We start from the raw sequence: 21,367 nt of genomic DNA on the forward strand, positions 1-21,367 counted from the left end.
TCCGACTTACTTGTAGCTCCTTCATCAGTCCTAAGCTACCTCTTTTTCTATAGAACACTGACAAAAACACACTTAATTTTGTCTTATCTACCTCTGTCCAGCCCATCATAATTGTATATTTTCATTTTTTTTATTTTATCGTCCAAAATTTTGTTTTTAAATTCAGAATTAGGCCTTAGGTATTTTTAGGGACCATGGGAGACACATATCTCTCATAACTTGTAAAGTTGAAATGAATTTGAAAACAATTTTGCATAATTTTGTGTGTTAATATCGTATTTTGGTAAAAGAATCTTCATGGATCCACATAGAGTAAAAACAATGATCACTTCCTGAGAGCTATTCAAATCACATTTGGAAATTCCCTTTCCCTGCAAGGACAACTATAACTCATAAAGCTCTCCTACATGTTTTTAAATACAATATTTCCAAATCTGGCGATAAAAATCCCAGGAATTATCAAAAATAATCTGCAGAGATGTGCAGAGATCTAACATAAGAAATTAGTGAAAGCAGAGGTTAGGGAAGTAAAATAAAAAAGAATTGTGGGTTGAGCAAACTGTGTGGATGAAGACAGAAAACAAAACCTATAGATTCCTTTTGGACTATATCAATTAAATCTGCCCATTATAGATCAAGCTCAAATATGCATATTTAATATTATGCATAATAAATCACATCTTACCATAAGTAAAGCTCCACTTGTCTGTAAATAAATGGTTTCTTCCCAAGTGTTCCTTCTCTCCTCTGTGTATGTGTGTGTGTGTGTGTGTGTGTGTGTGCGTGTGTGTGTGTGTGTGTGTTTCAGTGTGTGTTTCTCTATCATTGACTTTTTCATCAATCACTCAGTTTCAGATTTCAATCAGTTTAGTATGTGTGCCATTTAATTTTCATAATAGTGTGTAAAGTATCTGTGTTGTATGTTGCCCCTTAGAGTGACAACATATTTCATGTTTTATATACTGACAGAAAAGAATATCGTTGCACGCAACAGCCCAAACAGAGCTATGAATTCAACATGTTCATTCCTCTCTGGGCTGTTAATATGCCTTTAAGCAGACACCGCTGGCAAACAAGCAAACGCCTGCCATTGCTCATTACTGGAGCCATTATGCCACAGCAGTTGATCAAGTTAAGGGACTTGATGGAAGTTCCCTATTAGCTTAACATCAGCCCTCTCATCACATATTCACCACCCCTTAAACACATTAATATCCAAGTCCTGCTTTTTCCTATGGCACCAACTTAGAAAAGGGCTATTTATCTTACTCCCTCACCTACAGATCTACATGGCCATGTATCAAAGAGGAGTTGTGTTGTGCAATACCATCGCCTTTCACACTTGAGTGGAACTTAAGTGCTTGGTGTGTTGACCTGTGAAGCAAAATGCAGGAGACCTATTAAGGCTGAGAGGGAAATGGAGAGGACTGAGGAAAAAAAAAACCTGTACATTGTGGGTCACTAACAATCACTACCCAGACTGTTATCATCCTTGAGCTTCATATTTCTCATTAAATAGCTTCCAGGGTATCTTATGAAAAGCATTGTTATGGTTTATAGGAAATCTTGCTAATTTTACTGTTATAGAAATCCAGTATTTAGTATTTCATCAATTAAAAGTTACCAGTTTTGTGACCTTGTATTTCTGTAATCAGTTGAGGCTCTTTACTGAACTTCAACGTCATGGTCACTGGTATGAGATGATAGCTGAGCGATGCATTCAAGGACGGAAATAGAGGTTCACCTCTGAAAGGTTCAAAGTGTTTTAGCACTGCTCCCTTTAGGATAAAAAAAATAAATAAGACAGAATCATTTGGAAGCTTTGTGTGATTTAGCAATTTTCAAATATTTACCTCTCTGTCAGGCAGAGCCCTTTGAACAACAATAACATTGTGCCTGTTTCCAAACTTTTGACAGCTATTTGTTTAGCCTATAAAAGGCTTGTTTTGCCTATTAGATGTTGTGAGGGGATAGTCTACTGAGATTTAGGACAAAAGTGTATGGTCCTGGCAGAGTAGTGGCAGGTGAGACAACTGATGCTCAGAATTCATTGTTTTGCTCCATTGCAATTGAAATCACAATGTATTCCATTGAAACACTGTGAGGCCCCTTCCCTCTTCATCATGATGGACATGTATGTGATCCTGGTGTCTGTGAACCTGCCAGTTTTCACTGGACAAACACGCCCCTGACTTGAACAGTCAGGGGCGTGTTATCCTGTGAGTGGGCTTCATTTTGTCACACATCTGGATGATCACATTATTCTCTATAAACTCTTTAAAATCCTTCCCTGTGAAAGGAGGGCCGGTGTTAGTCACAATATCTGGCAGCAAATGCGTGGTGAAGATGGTTCTAAGCGTCTTTATGATGACTGAGAGTGAGTCAACGGCATGAGAAATATGTGACTAAAAAAGAAAATAAAATCCAGGGGCTTGACGAGTTTGATTTCAAAGGTGAAGTCAAACAGGTACTGTCATCTTTTGATTTCTCTGACATTGTGAACATACTTGGATATATACAAGGAGTGGGTGTTGCAGCTCCTCCAGTGCCTGTGTCAGGTGCTGGAGGAGACCCAATCACTCTGGATTCCATAAGGATGCGGTCATCATGAACAATCAATTCATGGTAAGGTTTGGTAAAGAACTGCAGCTCCTGCTTCTGAGAGGGTAGCGGATCATTGGGAATGTTTCCATCCACATTTAGACGGTCAAGTTTTGTTGAGTAGGTGGAGCAGGGAGCAAGAATTTAGTATTAAATTACTTATTTCAATTGTTATTTCTTTCTTTTAATGAGAGAGCGTGAATGATATATCCCTTGCCTGACTGACTCCACACCTCCATGAGGGTCTGAAAGGGCCGCTCGATCGTTGGGGGGGATGTGTTGGAGGATAACAACGTCCTTGTCTGTACAGTGCACCAGAAGTTATGCAGGGTGCAACTGTTCTTTAAAGCGCTGAAATGCTTTCTCCTGAACTTGGTAGTGCTTCTTCTTTTGTCTTAATGGAATAACCTCAAAAATAGGTTGCATTGGATTAATCAAGAACTTGCAACAGTAGTTCACTGAGCCGAAAAATGCTCTGATATCAGCTACATCATTTAAACTAAAGGCCTCATTTATTGCTCCAACTTTTTCCTCCACTGGAGAGAGATCCCATGTTGAGATCTGATGGGTCAGGTGACACATTGTACTTGGAAAATTCATTTAATGTACAGTACATCAGACAAAACTGACCAAATGCAAGTTTGGGGATCGAGTAATGGCATTTGCTCTTCTTCTCTGCGACTTATGGGATATTTTAAAGAACATTATTATGGTGCCCTGGACACTTGCTGGGCTTTAAAATGAGTTGAGCTTCGCCAGTCAGCATGCTACAGCAAAAGAAGTCTTGCAGCACATCAACTGATACCATTCCAATCCCAGTACTAAGCTCAGAATAATAATTCTCAACTCCAATGGAACCACTGAAATTCCCATCTGGAACTAGTGAGAGTGAAATTGATGTTGAAGTTTATGAAGTGCGGTTAGTTTGCTTTCTAATTTCTTTTGAAATGCAACAGCATTTACCAAAAGAAACTCTTCTGGTCCTATATATTCAGTCACATTTGCTCTTCTTAAGATATTGACTCAAGTCGACTGACTGAAGCCCTGCTCTATAATGAACTCCACATAAAATTCTTCTATGACCTTAGGCCAGCAGTTGGCACTTTAAAAAAATTAAACGTTATCTCATTCACAGTATGACGCTTTGTCTTTTAAAGGCACACAGATTTCAAACCCAGCTGACAAACTTCAAATAAATTCACCATCATTTTCAATGGTAGAACAAATAGACAATGTAAATACTGAGCTTAACAACTTTCACATCTTTATACCATTATTAAATGTGCTATATTTGAGGACGTGCAGTAGTATATACAGAGGAAACGTTTCGCAAAGAAGAAATGGGAGACTGTGAGGACTGAAGAGAACAGACAGGAGTACAGGGAGATACATCATAAGGTAAAAATAGAGGTGGCAAAGGCAAATCAAAGGGCGTACGATGACTAGTATGCTCAGTTGGACTGTAAGGAGGGAGAGAATGATCTACACAGGTTGCAAAACAGAGCGATAAAGATGGAAAAGATGTACAGCAGGTCCGGGAGATTAAGGATAGAGAGGGCAATGTATTGACAGATGCTAGAAGAGTGATGGGAAGATGAAAAGAGTTCTTTGAAGAGCTGATGAACATGGAAAATGAAAGAGAGGCAAGGGTAGAAGAGGTGACTATTATAGACCACAAAGTAGCAGAGATTAGTAAACGTGAAGGAAGTGAGGAAGGCACTGAACAGGATGAAGAGTAAAAAGGCGGTTGGTCCTGATTATATACCCGTGGAGGTGTGGAAGTGTCTAGGAGAGGCAGCGGTAGATTTTCTGACTCGATTATTCAACAGGATCTTAGAGAGTGAGAAGGTGCCTGAAGAATGGAGATGAAGCATGATGGGTCCCATGTTTAAGAGTAAGGGGGATGTGCAGAATTGCGACAACTATGGAGGGATAAAGTTGATGAGCCATACAATGAAGTTATGGGAAAGAGTAGTGGGAATTAGACAGAGAGCAGGAGTCAGCATTTGTGTGCAGCATTATGGCTTCATGCCGAGACCGAGTACTACAGATGCATTATATGCCTTGAGAATGCTCATACAGAAGCACAGAGAAGGCCAGAGGGAGCTGCATTGTGAAATATGCTAGAAAATATGCTAGAAAAACCATATGACAGGGTGCCAAGAGAGGAACTCTGATATTGTCTGAGGAAGTCTGGAGTGGCAGAGAAGTATGTTAGACTGGTCCAGGACATGGAAGCTCGTTGTGAGACAGTGGTGCGGTGTGCTGTAGGGGTAAGAGAGAAGTTCGAGGTGGAGGTGGGACTCCATCAGGGATCAGCTCTGAGCCCCTTCTTGTTTGCAGTGGTGATGGACGGGTAGACAAATCTAGAGGTGGAGGTATGCGCTGGAAAGGAGAGCAATGAAGGTTGGTCGGAGCAAGATAGAGTATATGTGTGCAAATAAGAGGAACCTGGGTGGAACGGTGAGGCTACAGGGAGTGGAGATCAGGAAGTTGGAGGATTTCAATTACTTTGGGTCAACAGTCCAGAGCAGCGAAGAGTGTGTCAAAGAGGTGAAGCAGGTTGGAATAAGTGGAGAAAAGTGTCAGGGGTACTATGCGATAGAAGACTATCAGCCAGAATGAAAGGAAAGGTGTGCAAGACAGTGGTGGACCAGTGATGCTGTATGGAATAGAAACCGTTACAATGATGAAATGACAGGAGGCAGAGCTAGAGGTCGCAAAGATGAAGATGCTAAGGTTCTCTTTGGGAATGACAAGGGTGGATAGGATCAGGAATGAGTCTATCACAGGAACAATACATTAGATGTTTTTGAGAGGAGGTCAGAGAAGCCAGACTGAGATGGTTTGTTCATGTACAGAGGAGGGATTGTGAATATATTGGTAGACGGATGCTGGAGTTGGAGCTGCCAGGCAGGAGGTCTAGAAGACCAAAGAGAAGATTTATTGGACATAGTGAGAGAGGCTATCAAGGTAGTTGGTGTGAGAGAGGTGGATACAGAGAATAGGGTTAGATGGAGAAGGTTGATTCACTGTGGCAACCCCTGAAGGGAAAAGCCGAAAGGAGAAGAAGATTAAAGGTGCTATATTTCAGTCAACAGCAGCCTGGATAGGGTAAGAAATACTGATCCCTGTATTTTACAATCTGGTTAAGTTGAGAATCAAAAAAATAAACTTGGTTACTGAAAGAATGTGTTATACTTTACCCTTAGCATTTGTATTATTGTCATGTTTTGAAATTTATCAAGCTATGGCAGCTTACTATTGTTTTCCTTGTTCATACTCATTGCAGATGTAAGACAGCAACTCCACAGGGATGTGCTGAGGGCATTCAAGAGGTTGTCCTTGGAGGAGAGCATTCCAGGTTTGATTTCTGCGCACCTCCTTGCCTGTCCAAGTGTTTTTAAGCAAGACCCTGAAACCGTAACTGCTCCGATAGCACTGCCCGGTATGTGTCCTCTGCTCATGGTTCATCCATGATGGGCTAAATGCAGTGGATGAATTTTGCTGATGTTGTGCTGCATGTATAACTGATTGTGACAATAAATGTCTTTTCTCTCTACATCTGACAGTTCAAAGAGGACAACCTCAAATGTCCTCTGGATGAAAACTGGAAAAAAACATAAAGATAGCTTGAATTTGAGAGTTTAGGAATAGTTTTATTCGCCATCTTATTTGATGCGACTATTCACACTTAAAGGGATCAAGAACACAAGTAAAGGATTTCAGTTATTGCATTGTGTTTCTATTGCTGAGCAGTACTGGTCATGAAGTTTTTATGATGGATATAATTTTAGGGCCAGGACATAGTATTTATAAGACATTAAGAGACCCTGCAAAGGAAAAGCGATGTAGTTTCAAACTGTTTTTCCTTCCTTCATGTGCACAAATATTACTCTCACAGCAACAGAGGCAAAACAGATGTTAGGCAGAAATACGAACATGCATAATTGACTCGAGCAAAACACATTTGAAAAAATGTGTTTTGGTTGGGCATGGGAGGGTGTTTGGGAGTGGGCAGTCAAGGAAAATATTTGGATAAAATTAGGCTATTGAAAAATACTATAGGTACACATTTACAGTTAAAGGGGTTATGTGAAATGAAAAGGCATATTAGATATAGAAGATGTTTTTAAACTAACTGGAGGACAAATTCATGCTCTCCAAACACAGATCCACAGATGCACAGATGCGCACACACACACAACACACACACACACACACACACACACACACACACACACACACACACACACACACACACACACACACACACACACACACACACACACACACACACACACACACACACACTATCAGATCCTGCTTGCTGTCACTCGCTATCCCCCTCCAGGATGCAAGGATCATCTTTTTTTTACCACATGCTACAAATATGGGAATTGTTGTCCAACACACACACACGCACGCACACATGCACCCCCCCACACACACAAATGGATGAACCTAGAGTGAAGTGCATCCCCGGAAGACAGTCAGACTGCAGTTGCAGAATCATCTTGTTGAGAGCTTGCTTGAAAGAAACCAGACAAATTTATTCCTCAGCGTAGCGGCATCAATACATTTTAATCCTCCTGCCAGGTTTTTGGCAGGTTCCAGCCGTGGAAGAATCATTTTAGGTAGAATTAAGGTTGTGCATACATAGTCTCACCCCTAATTTCTAATTGCCTCATGGAAGTTACAATATATAAAAACAAATTAAAATTTAATTAATTGGATATTCATTTCTTGGCATTCCTTAACTATATTGTAAATCATTACCTTGTGAAATTAATAAAAAAGTTGATCCCTCAGTAAGTAAACGAGGGTCCATATTGCTTCAACAAATCTGCATTTACAATACATTTTATTACAACCATACAGACACCATCTGCATTTCTGCCCTCTGACTGCCCTCTGACTACACCAGGCTGGCTCAGTTTTTCGTTTATTTTAAGAATATTTTTAAATATTTATTTTGAGAATAAAAAACAGGCTCAAGCAGGTTGGAACAGGTGGAACAAGGTGTCAGGGCTAATGTGTGGTAAAAGAGTATCAACCAGAATGAAAGGACAGGTATGCAAGACAGTGGTGAGACCAGCAATGCTGTATGGTATGGAGACAGTGGCATAAAAGCAAAGAAAGGATAGAGAACTTGAGGTAGCAGAGATGAAAATGTTTATGATCTCTTTGGGAGTGATGAGGATTTACAGGATCAGGAATGAGTTGATCAGAGAGACATAGCATGTAAGATGTTTTGGAGATAAGTTGAGAGAAGCCAAACCAAGACGGTTCGGTCATGTGCAGAGGAAGGCTTGTGAATATATTAGTAAAAGGATGCTGGAGCTGGAACTAACAGGCAGGAGGTCTAGAGGAAGACCAAAGCAAAGATATATGGATATAGTGAAAGAAGATAAGAAATATATGTAAGTTGGTGTCAGAGAAGAGGATTCAGAGAATAGGATTAGATAAGAGTAGGTTGATTCACTGTGGCAACCCCTGAAGGGAGTAGCCAGAAAGAACAAGAAAACTCATCCATTGGGTCACTTCAGTTCTTTGTCTGTATTTATTATTGACATCATCCTTGGTCTTTGTGGTTCTGCAAAGGGACACACTGTGCATCCCCTTTTGGAAACTTCTGGTCCAACAGATTGTAAACAGAACTCAGATTGCACCTACATGATCCTGAGGACCCATCTGTCTTCACTTTAGAGATGCTCCCTAATTATTAAACACCATTGGAGAGCCTTTGAGACCAGTATAGCGGTGAACACAGACACACCGAGTGAGCGACCATGACATTTTTACTGTAATAGGAACACAATTACACACATTATTCATTGTTGGGCTAATTTATCTTATTTCTCTCAGTCTTTTTTCAGTCTTGAGCAAGGGAGAGCAATGGGTTTGCAGATGATGATAGTCCATTGGCCTTCAGCTTCACTACATTAAACCAGCCAGACTGTCAGTCAAAAGCAAGTTGGACTGATTGAGTGCATCCATTCTGCCCCTGCATGTCAGCTGATTATGCGTTTATGCATGTTTGTTCTGAAACTGGCTGTTGGTCATAAATCATGAGTGATGAGCTGTCGAACAGAGACTTGCTGCCTTTAGTTGATCTCTATGTTAAGAAATGACAGGTGATACAACAAATAAAACCAGACTCCGTAGGCACACACAAAGTTGTTGTATGCACATCTTTTCAGTGTCACTCAAGCACTGATGGAGTTTCAAGGCTAACTTAAACTCTAAAGAAATATATCTTCGGGCACCTCTGTTAAAATGCAGGTCAGAGGCAAAGAATGTCGCAATACAAAAGTTTGAAATCTGATTGCCCCAAGTTTCCAATCCTCTGCTTATTGGTCTGTGAGATAAGTATTGAGATGAATGAATCATTTAACAATCACGTGAGATTTTTTTGATTATTATTCCACATTCCTATACAGCTAAATTTTCTTTGATACCAGTCCTTTTCATAGCAGCATATGACTGTTATAAAAACAAACTGTAAGTAGTAAGTAAATTATATATATATATATATATATATATATATATATATATATATATATTAAATATATAAATATTGCACTTTATCACAGCATATTAAATAGTCATTGTTCCTGAATGTAAATGTTAAGTATAATGTAGAATGTGTGCAGGTCCAGCTCAGGCTTCCAGCAGAGCCCTCACATCTTGGGAAAAAAAACTTGCCGATTTCAAGTATAATTCCCTGCCTTCAACTTAGAACTATCATTAAACATACATTGCTTTTTTTCAAGCCAACATATTTGAACTACCATGGCTTTCTTATGACTTTGCATCAATTGAATTGCATGTGTGCCAGTTTTGCATATTTAGGCTGACTGTGTAAGTGAGTAGAGGTCTTTCAGGGTCTCAGTAATTGGAATGCATAGATCAGAACAAGGGTACACTACAATTACAACAACAATTACCCCAAAATTTACAAAAGAAATTTAGCTATCCTGACATAGAATATATTCTTTTCATGGACCAAGAGGGTACAAAGAGACTTTGCAGTGGACATATAAATGCATTTAACCCTCATATTATGTTAAGGGTCAATTTGACCCATTGGGTCAATGGGTGAAATGGGTCAAATTGATCCTTAACATAATAAGAGGGTTAAATGTATGGAGCAGGATAAAACTATAAATAAAGAACATTTTATTGTCCTATTTAATTTTTCCGTTAATTGTGTACACTCAAGTTGTGGTAAGGATATTTTATTAGGATTCATTTTATATTTCTTACTGTTTCCCCTCCCTGATCCTGATGTTGATTGTCCATCTGTCTGTCATGACTGTCCGTCTTTATCTCCATCATTCAGGTTCTTGTTGCTGTTGGATGTGCAATTCATTACATCAATATTCACTGGAGTATATCAACCCAGGCTCATCTCCACCCATCATCTGGTCCCCCATTCTTATTCATTGTGAGGTTGGCTCTCTGATTTATTGCTTTTTAACTTTCTGCCTGTTCATTTTTTTATCCAATGGTTATTTTTGTGTTCTTGTGAATACTAGTTGCTATATGCCACTCAAATTTTCCAGGAGCCTGATTTAAAGCAGCATTATCCTGAGTGTCCACCAGTGTTGGGGATGATCTAAGTACCAGAGTTACAAAGAAAGTATTACTTTTTAGTGTAAGGAGTAACATATTTGCTTTACAACACTTACAATTTTGCATTTTGTTACTTTTTTAAATGAGTGGCAGAGTTACATTAACACAGCTGGGAACAAGAGGCAGACATTTGGTTTAATTATCTATTTTGGTTGTTTTATTGCATGTTTTGTTTGCAGAATGCATGTTAACTCAGTGTCCCGCATGTACAGCCAAGATAAATCAAACCCCTAAATCTGTAATGGCAATAACAATTGACAAAATAAGCATATAATCAACACATTATACCGACTCTTTTTTTAAATGAAATATGATTAATAGTGTTATACCATTGCACCAGAAGTGTATGAAAATCCCTCATAATGATATGGTTGGCAAACTAATAAAAATAAAAGGATGTGAAAAAAAAAGATGTGAAAATGATAGTGCCCATGATACTAATATGCTATTATTGAAGATGAGCAGAAGGAGATATGTCAAGGCAAACGTGAAAATCATAACCACGGCAACAGAGGAACCACAATCTTGTTATTTGCAAGTATGAACACACACACACACACACACACACACACACACACACACACACACACACACACACACACACACACACACACACACACACACACACACACACAAACGCATTTAACTACATGCTTTGGCAGTGGCCTCTTCAGAGAAGAGATCTGAAGCTATGTGCTGTATAATGACATCTGAATGAGGGAAGACTGGTTTTCTTCTTCTTTTCCACTGTGTTTGATCACCAATCCGTGTTTCACCGCAGTGTGGTTGCTTTTCCCCAATGGGAAGCATAAGAACTGCAATGTGCAAAGAAACACATTCATACACAGATGAAAATGCAAGCTATGGCTAGCAGAAGTTTTGTGAATTCATGTTTGTGTTTCCTGTCTAGGCACAGCAGGTCTGCTACGCAGCCAACATGTAGGTTTGGGAAATTGTGTCTGCATGATGTCATTCTCCTGCATGGGATACTCTTTTAAAATCATCCATCCAGAAAACCAAAAACAACTGCTGTCTGTTGTCTTGGTCCACCTCATATTGTTTGATATTTTCCCTCTGAGAAAATAACTGCCTCTCTTTCACTTCATATGCATCCCTTCCACTGTTTTGACACCTTTCTTTTTCCCTCAATATTGTATCAATTTGTCATTTCACCTCTTACAGATTGGGCTTGACTGACATGGGATGTTTGAGAATGATTCCGATATCGATTTCAGAGACCAGCAGGAAAAACATATTGCTAAGATGGTGGCCTACACATTAGAGAGCTGCAATGAAAATTGACCTTTTATATGTAGATTTTGCACTAACTTGATATAAATATGCTAATCGCTGAGGGACTTAGAAGGATGATCTTAAACCCCTTAGTGACGTAGCATGTCTCCTCTTGTTTCCTCACCTCCGTTCTCTTTTTGGTAAACGGAAACCAACTCACAGCAGCGTTCATTCAGCACCGACTGAGTCCTTCCAGGCCATGGAGAGCTGCTCAAGGACTTTCCTAAGTCTTCTCGCATGACAAATTTTGCACCCTCTGAAGTGTGGTGATAAAACTTATCGGGTACGACACATAGCTAACATTTTAAATACATAAAAATACATACTTGACACAGTTGCAAAATCAAGTGGCGGTATAGAAGTGTCAGTATGGCCACACAAATATTTAGGGATGCAAACGGCATACCTTTTTTATATGATTTTATACAATACCCCTCATCACACATCTCAACCGCTATGCAAGCTGTCAGAAGGTGAGGTTTGGTGCTAACCCACCCTTTAGTCTGTTACCCATCAATGAGTATTTTCAGTGTTCCTCAGCTGAAAAACAGCATAGACTACATGAAGGCAGATAGCGCAAGAAGAGGTGGGATTAATGGCCTCAAACAAACCAAACTTCTCCAAAGTAGAGGCAAAGAGTATCTGTTTGCATGACATTCTCTGAAAGGCACAAGTGAGTGTGTTATCAGGCTCCTCAGAGATGCTCTGTGTGTGGGCTGCAGTGCGTGCTACTCAGCGAGTTGGCTGCAAAAACTACCTGGCAGATGTAACTTGAGGGTTTCCAGCACATTCATACACACACATTCAGGAAAACAGAGGAGTTGGTTGCATTTTCATCATCTATCTGCCCGGGAGTCAGAGCCTTCAGTCTTCTATAAAGGCTGTTGTGCCAGGCATGTTGATTTTTTTTTCATCTGCACTCATAAACAATACAACACAGGGAGGAAAAGATGACCACAGGGACTCCTGTGGGCAACACGGAGGAATGCCATTTTTCCTAAATTTGAACACAAGATACCGTCACAGATACACAGCGGGGACTGCAGCAAGAGTATCGAGAGGTCGGAGAACGTCACATGACACACCAAAAAGGCTCTTAAATACATGGATAGAACCGGCTTAATTTCAACATCAAGTCCGTAAGAACAGTCACTAAGCACATTGTAGATTCCTTGTGTTGTGTGTTCTGGAACCTTTTCAACCTCAGGATCACTCACGGCTCCAGATACCAAAGATTGGGGCTGAACTCTAGTTTTGTCATGGGTTTTGAAAATGTATCATCTAGCCAAGTGTTACACTTAACTTGAATGGTGAATGGACCATTTATTATTATTATTATTTTTATTATTCTCGCCACAGCGAATCAACCCTTTCCATCTAACCCTATTTCTCTGTATCCTCCTCTCTCACAGCAACTACTTCATAATTATTATTATTTTTATTTTTATTATTATTATTAGTAGTAGTAGAAGTAGTAGTCGCATTGTGTTTAATTTGAAATAGAAGAAGTGATTTTTCTATCCTCAATCCACAATCTACAGATTTAAATCTTGGTCAAGAAGATTTCACTGTTTAACGTGAAAAACAAAGGTATAAAGACATGGGAATTTCACAATTCCAACATTAAGCTGTGTTTCATCTTCAGGAATTAAAAATGACCATAAATCATGTGGTAGAGTTGAACATCATTTTGAGATTATCTTTGGACACTTTTAAGAAGAACAAGGAAAGGTGTTCTGAAAGCATTGTGTCAAAAATGTTTGGAGCAAATATAGAATCATAAGTTATGTATTGTTTATATTGCCAATCTGTTGAGAGACATATTCTACATTCTAATGAGGACTCACCATAAGTTGTAGTATGAAACAGAAGGAGGGCCAGCAGGGGCTGCAGTCCATACGCAGGCAGTGCTTCCCCCATCCTGCTGTACCTGGAGGCAGAGAGGAGGAGAAAATGTGAACACACCAAGGAAAATGGAACCAACACATTGCCCTTGTGGGGTTTCTCTGATCTCTATTGTAGACTTTCATGAGTCACTGCTATTGTCAGTATTTCTCATAGAAAGGGCCTGAGGTTCAAGAGCTGTCAATTTATTCTTCATTTGAATTTACTGTTTCGTAATGTGTGAGCGTTCTGAAAACGTTTAAAGCTGCAACTATGATTGAGAGCTTTTAAATGGTTACACAAATAAACTCAACTTGATGTGTTTATCAATGATCAGCTTTCCAAAGTTAAAATGATTACACTATACAGTGAAATATCACCCCCTATTTTCAAGACCCCAACATCTGTCTTAAGACATTTATGTCCACTTGGGGTCACATTGAAATTAAACTTATTCCAGTGAGTACTCTGGAGGCTGCAGAAACAGACCGGGCAGCATGTGGCAGACTGGTGACATTCCCTCGATGTTTAACAGATGCAGATGCCCAATTTATTCCAACACTCTCCAAATCCATTGGGTTTGCATGTCTTAGAAATGCACATAGTAAAAAAACCCAAACACACTGAACCCCGAGACATTATATACTAAAAAAGGTAACTTAGTCTAAATACTTAAAGATCCCCTCCAGCAAGTGAGACATATAAATGTTCCACTAAAGAATAAATAAAACCTTGTCTCACATGCCTTACATACAAAAATTAACATAATAAAAATGGCTAAAATGTTCATTATGATACCATAATGCATTTAAAATTCTAATAAAAAATTCCCAAGCATTTGTTTATGTAATTAATTCCCTTTCCAGGAGGTCACCTTGTTCTGCATTATCCATTTTTCCCCTCCAACATCCATTGCATGTTACCAGCTTCAACATCACTATTGTGACAGCAAAGAATTCACCTCAATATATTCCTCACTTCACAAATCCCACTCGTAGCATAATGAGCTGGGAGTAGAAATTAGACTTTGATCAATAGATACGAAAACAGCATTGTAGTGTCAAAGTTTTCAGGCATATCATTCTACACGAGGAAGCTCAGTCAATTGAAACCAAACAAAGATGAAGGAAGTTGCATGAACAGAGGGGGTCTTCTCAGTGTTGATCAAAACAGTGCTGCCAAAATAATAGACAACATTTCTTATGAGGAATAAATAAAGAACCTTTTATGTATGCTATCGTAAATAATTTTGATAATATGTAATGTAGGAGTAAGAGAGAGAAACCAACTTGGTCTTCTTTCAAAAATAAGAAATATTACTACAACTGGAAGAGTCACTTATGCATTTCACAGACGGTAAAAACCAGATAAGAGGAAAAGATCTTACACAGTGGGCTTCTGGGTGTTGCATGCAGCATGCTGAAAACTAATCAAATCAGCAAATCAGGAAAAAAATATCAAAGCAGCCTATATACTGTCACATTAAACAGAACAATATATGTTTGAAAACCATGTTGCTGGAGTTGTCTATGGTTAATTTACATGGATACATACATAGTGTGTCCATAAACATTCTGACAATTACTTTTTAATGAGGGCTTAGTTATTTGTAATACCTCAAAGGAAGGGACTTGTTTAACTGTGGAGCATAACCTGCACAGCTGTATGCTGAAAGCAGCCAGCAGTGAGAGAGGATGCAAGTGTGAGGAGTATAAATTAAAAGGCAAAAATGGAAAAAGTAATTTCCCTGTGATTGTGAGTGTGTGTTTGCTTATGTGTTTTAGACTAATACCTGTGCAACAAAAGCCATAAGGCACACCAAATAAGGAAAGTCAGGTCCAGCTGAGAGGCCTGGTCAGCCCAGAGTGTAAATTATAAATGTGGCTTGTCTGGAGAGATGGCGGGCTGAGCAGGGCCCGAGGACAGGAAAAGAGATGCAGGAAGGAGGATTTGGCTGTAATGGAGATTGTGAACACAGATACCCAGTGTCACAAAACACTGACCTTGTAACAAATACACCTGACATGCCACTTTTCAATGGAAACCGATTTAAACCCTCCAGAGTGTTTGGTGATGGGTTTAACAGGGTGGAAATCAAAAAGCTCACAAATGTTTGTTTGTTTTTTGTTTTTTTTTGGTTCTTTCTTTGGTTGTGTTGGGTTTTTTCATGTCATGTTGTGCATTGTTTGATATTGGTATTTGCATGAAATGTATAAAATCGCAAAGTTTTATGAGATACCAAATTGTTTCTTTAACCGTATATCATCACCACGGTACCTTACAGTTGATTCAATTCATCTTCATATTTTCACATGTTAATATAAGTATTTTCCTTTAAAGTTCATTAAAGGTACATTGTAGCATACCCCCACTGTTTTACACACACACACACGCACACACACACACACACACACACATACACATACACATATATATTTATACACACACACATACATATATATGTATACGGACTGTGTGTGTGTTTTGCTGGGACATGCGCACCCTCCGCGCCAATTTAAATAATCTCCACCTCATCAGTATCCACCTCACCGCCTCGATGAGACCAGCAATCAGAAATGGTAGAAGTCTGGTGGTGACTACACACTAAAGGGACAGGGCTATCTATGGTTGTGAGCAGCTGGGATTGAGTGGCAGCTGCTTCCGGTAGACCACTGTGCGCCTAAGCAGCCCAATTTAGGAGCTACACTGTTTATCCTGACTAGGGAGGGCCCGTGAAAAGGTGGCCTAAAAATTGTCCTCTCAGAACATCATTGATGGGGAGCCGCACCTATCAGGACATTCCACCCATCAGAAGAAAATAACTGGCTACATGAGCTTACCAACTCTCCTGGACACTAATGGGAGTCAATGACAGGCCACAGAACAGAACTGTGCTCATTGCAGCAGAACCCACAATGTTGATATTGCTGCTCTTAGTGAAACCAAGTTCCTAGATGAAGGCTCTCTGAAGGAAGAAGGGCAGGGTTACACCTTCTCGAATGATAAAACCAAACAGGATGAGAGCATCAGCATGGCGTGGAACTGGCTATAAAACTGGCCCATGTCACTACTGGAGGTCAGAAAACTGAATCTTTCAGGATCTGTACTGGTGTGCATCAGGGATGTGTCTTTGCTCCGGTACTTTTTAGTATCTTCCTGCTATCTGTGACACGGCCGCTACATGAAAAATCAAGAAGAACAGCGTTATTACGATAGACTTCAGGCTCGAAAGAAAACCTTTTTAACTTAAAAAGGCTTTGGGCTGTCACAAAAGTAACCTCCAAACACAATTGAGCTAGAGTATGCAGGCAGTTGTGCAGTTGTGGCCCACTCTCCAGAAGCACTCACAGCTTCTGCAAGAGCCTATGGCAGACCGGGTATCTCTGTAAATGTAGCAAAGACCAAGATACCGTGCCAGTGGGCAGCTACTCCCCCACCTCATCCACCAACCGTCACCATCTCTGATCAGCCCATTGCAATTACATCCATTCATCCATCCATCCATCTTCCCCCACTTGTCTGTAGTTGGGTCACAAGGGCAGCACCCAGAGCAGTGAAGCCCAGATCTCCCTCTCTCCCGCCACAAGAACGAGATTGCGGATACAAGCGGCCAAAATGAGTTTCCTCCAAAGGGTGGCCGGACTCTCCCTTAGAGATAGAGTGAGAAGTTTGGTCATCTGGGAAGGAGCTCAGAGTAGAGCTGCTGCTCCTCCCATAGAGAGGAGTCAGAAGAGGTGGCTCGGGCATCTGGTCAGGATGGACTGGACGCCTCCCAGAGGAGGTTCTCCGGGAATGTCCATCTGGGAGGAGACCCAGGACATACTGGAGAGACTCTGTCTTCAGGCTGGCGTCAGTTGCGAAACATGGACACCGTACACACAACACGTAAGGATGCTCGCAGCCTTCCACATCAGATGCATACAATGCATCCTGTGTATATCCTGGAGGGAATGCGTCCCCAACACGGAGATACTCTCCAAGACCAACTTCACCAGTATCAAGACCACAGTCAGCCAGCACCAACTCTGCTGGGTTGGCCATATTATCAGGATGCTCAAAGATTGCCTGCCCTCAGAAAGTTCTCTACGGCCAATTACATCTTGGCCTAAAAAGGCAATACAAAGACCAACTGAAAATCCTGATGAAGACGTGCAGCCTGAAGCCATGCAGCTGGAGGACGCCGCCACCCAGCGCTCCACCTGGCAGAGGCTCTGCCAACAAGGTGTGCACAGACTTGAGGAGGACCGAACTGACAGACGGATGAAGACACGCATAGGGAGACGTGAGCCAGCACCATATCTAAAGCCCGAGCCTGTAGATTCGTCAGCTCTGATTGCAGCAGATAGTATGGCTCAAAGATTGGAAAAGTAGCGGCGGCAGGATTGTCATCAACAGAAATGATGGACAACCAAGATAAGAGTGTTTGTATATATACACACATATAGTGATATGCAATTGCCAGAGTTTGTTTATTTATCCAAATTTATGATGGAATACATGAGACATTACTTACTTATAGCTTTAAGAGATGAAAAAGTCTGTGAACAACTTTAACTGAAACCCAAATTACCATTTCCTCTGTGGGAAATGGTAATTTCCCACAGAGGAAACTACCAGCAAATGAAGTTGTATGGTTTGTTAGAGTAGAAGGATAAGTAATTAATTTTACATCCTATATTCAATTATCCAACATTTCTTTAATACTCACTTCTCAGTGTTAAAATAATGTCTTGTGCATATCCTCACTCATTACCAGTTTCATTGTTTACTTTTGGTGTTTGTTTTGACAGCTCATGCCTTTTAATGTACGTGTCTTTGTTCTCGCTTTGACAGCCTATATAAGAAAGGTGTTACACAAACAGTTTTTCCTTTTTTTAAATTTTATTTCTATGTCATACCCTTACGAAAGAGTTAGTTGTCTAATAGTAGTAAGCAATTGACTGACTTGTCTGATCCAGGCTTTTTTCCTTTCTTTTTACCTTTTAGCTAGGCAAACTCATTTGACTCTAAATTAGTCTGCACATGCAGAATTTGCAGGATACCAGTAGCTGCATGATGCAACTTCAACCCGAGAGTTCCCACCTACGTATCCAATGCCTGGAAGTTTTAATTTGTTTATATATATTTTTTTGTCTCTCGACCTGAGGAGAACGTATCAGAAGGTGAGCATCATTGCTACTGTATATGATAGCAGTGGGAGAGATCTATCCACATCTCAACATGTCAGGCGAGTGCACTGTTCCCTATCCAACCCGTCACAGATACTTCAGATGTGACCATGAGTCAGACCGCTACAGTTACAGACAAACAGACAGAGAGACAGGCAGTCTACCAACAGGCTTGAAAATTTCACAAATAAATTGAAATTGTTGTGTTTTGCTTCCAGTTCTCAAAGAATTTTTGCCTATCAGACCATCATAACCTCACCCCCATCATACACAGTCTACATTTATGTAAACCCAGCAACAAGAATATCTGTGAGCATCACAAATCTATCTTTATGTATTATTCTTATTTGTTTTTTTAATTTTCTTTTGAAAAAAAATCCATTGCTCTTGCCTTGGCAAGCGGCATTATTAGGTGGTCTCATTAATCATTCAGGCTGCGTGTGTGTCAATCCATCACAACACACTGGTGTTCATCTAGAAGCACACACTTCTGAGTCACACAATAACGTTGGTTCCACAAGGGGTGTTAATGTCTGTGTATAGGCTCCTCAGGGTGAAAATACAGCTTCCCTTCAAATAACAAAAGGCTGTTTTCCTTCCAACAGGATCTTACACAGGTTTTAGTAAGCCACCTGTCACACTTTCTCACACTTAAATGTCGTCAGAGGATCACATTTTCACACACGAGGCCTACTTTATGTTTGGTTTCCGTAGTTCAAAACCTGTCTAAATAAAAACCTGCAAACAAGAATGTTTTCTACTATGATATTTAATTAGTATGCTTTGAAACAGTAGGACATCAAGGTTTACTAAAAAGAACAGGTGGTTATGTGGGTTGGAACACACTGAGGTGTAAGTGTCATGTTACATGGGTCAACTTTTGATGCATGCACTGCTACCTTGAGCTCACGTAGACCCTCTCCATTGGAGCTGTGTGAACAATAATGCTCCAAACAGAAGGACCAGACATTAAAATGGGATAACTGCCAGCTCCCCGGTAAAGTGCATGTAATGTCAAGTGGCAGAACTCGTTCATTCATTGTCTGTACCTCGTATCCTTTACTCAAGGTTGCAGGTGGTGGGGGAGAAGCTGGAGCCTGTCCAAGCTGTCATTTGGTGGGAGGCTGGGTTCACCCTAGGCCAGTCCCAGGTTGATCTCAGGGCCACACATTGAGTCAAACAACCATTCAATCTGTTATTCACACATCTGGGCAATTTAGGGTCACCACTGAACCCATTGCATGCTTTTGTATCATGGGAGGAAACTGGAGAACACGGAGGAAACCTAAGCAGACAAGGGGGGAACATGCAAACTCCAAATTGAATGGGCCCTGTGAGTTGAAAGTGTTTACCACTGCACCAACATGTCACCAAAAAAATACATGATACATTAACCCTTGTGTTGTCTTGTGGGTCAAAAGTGATCCACTACCATGTTTAGCTGTAGAAAACACACCTTAACCTATTTTTTTCCAACTTGAAATTTAAATGACTTTTCCTAAAGAGACCCCATAATTAGAAAAAGTGATGCTTCTTTTTTGTGTATGTTTCTATATGGGCTGTACACCACTAGGGTACAAAGATTGTCTTATGGGTCATTTTTGACCCGTAGGACAAGGGGAGTAAACACAATGTTAAGATCGCACGAGGGTTAAGGGATAATATGTCGAACTTGGGGAAGCACGGTGGCGCAGTGGTTAGCACTTCGGCCTCACAGTGCAAAAACATGCAGCAGATTAATTGGAAAAGTTGCTTAGATGTGCAAATGTGAGAGTGAATGATCGTCTATCTGGTTATGTGGCCCTGGGATTGACTGGTGACCAGTCCAGGGTGTACCCTGCCTCTCACCCGATGGTAGCTGGGATAGATATAGACCCCCGCGTTCCCTGCGAGCCTGAGTACTATAAGGGGTAGACAATGCATAGATGTCTAATTGGACAAATGTAAAACCACAAGGATAGAGTATGATGTAATTTTCAACCAGGGAGTCTGTCTTCCTCTGTATCATCTTTCATTTAAGATAGAATTTGTATTTATGATGTATTATGTTTTTCCCTGTCTCTAGTTAATGCTTCATATGAGAAAGTGTAATCACAACAAATGCCCAGATCTAGATCTCTGTGTGTTGTCTTGAGATCACGCTGTAAGAGAAAATCACTTCTAAGAAATCAGTGGAGGACTCAATTGCGAGCCACATGAGGATGACAGCTGGAGATTAGAGACAGACAGAAGAAATATAACAGCAAGCGTGGTGCGTGGAGGAAATAGAGAGAAAATCAGCTGGTGGGATGTTGAAGAGTGGCATAAGAGCACAAGGAAGTGTGTTGTGTGAAAAAGACAGATAGTGAGACAGAAAGGGAGTTACAGAGAAAAGCCAAAGCTTATTCAGCCACACTCAAATGCCAAGGCTGTGTGGATGAGGGGAAACTTGAATCTTAAGTAGCCATAAATTTTCCCTGATGCTTTGCTAGGTCTGTGTATGTGCTTTGGCGGAAAGAAGGGGAACTATACAACCAATGTCACAGAATTTCAATTTGAAGACTCATTTACACAGAAATCACTTACATTTCAATAATGTACAGTCATTATTATGAATTAACATGTAGTGCATGGTTATATCAAACTATACAGGATTCATTAGACTTTGAATTGTGTCACGCTTATGCAGAATGTTATTATTAACCTCTGGAGTGGGCAACAGATAACAAATTGGGCAAACAGTGAGTGAGGAAAGCAGAGAGGTGATCACAAGGAAGGATAACTCCGTGCTTGTTCAGGCATTA

At 40.3% G+C, this 21,367-nt stretch overlaps 1 protein-coding gene across 1 annotated transcript in view; it reads right to left on the minus strand.

Annotated features, from left to right (window-relative positions):
* Positions 1-21,367, minus strand: part of ncanb (neurocan b) — a 146,500-nt gene that overhangs the window by 96,146 nt on the left and 28,987 nt on the right. The window contains exon 2 of the mRNA XM_086161441.1: positions 13,380-13,462. Within this exon, the coding sequence (XP_086017567.1) occupies positions 13,380-13,452 (73 nt within the window). The 5' untranslated portion in view covers positions 13,453-13,462. The remainder of the gene's footprint in view (positions 1-13,379; positions 13,463-21,367) is intronic.

This window comes from Fistularia commersonii, chromosome 16 (assembly GCF_037954325.1).
Source record: "Fistularia commersonii isolate RoL2024-O1a breed Wild chromosome 16, RoL_Fcom_v1.0, whole genome shotgun sequence".
In the NCBI taxonomy this organism is placed as follows: Eukaryota; Metazoa; Chordata; class Actinopteri; order Syngnathiformes; family Fistulariidae; genus Fistularia; species Fistularia commersonii.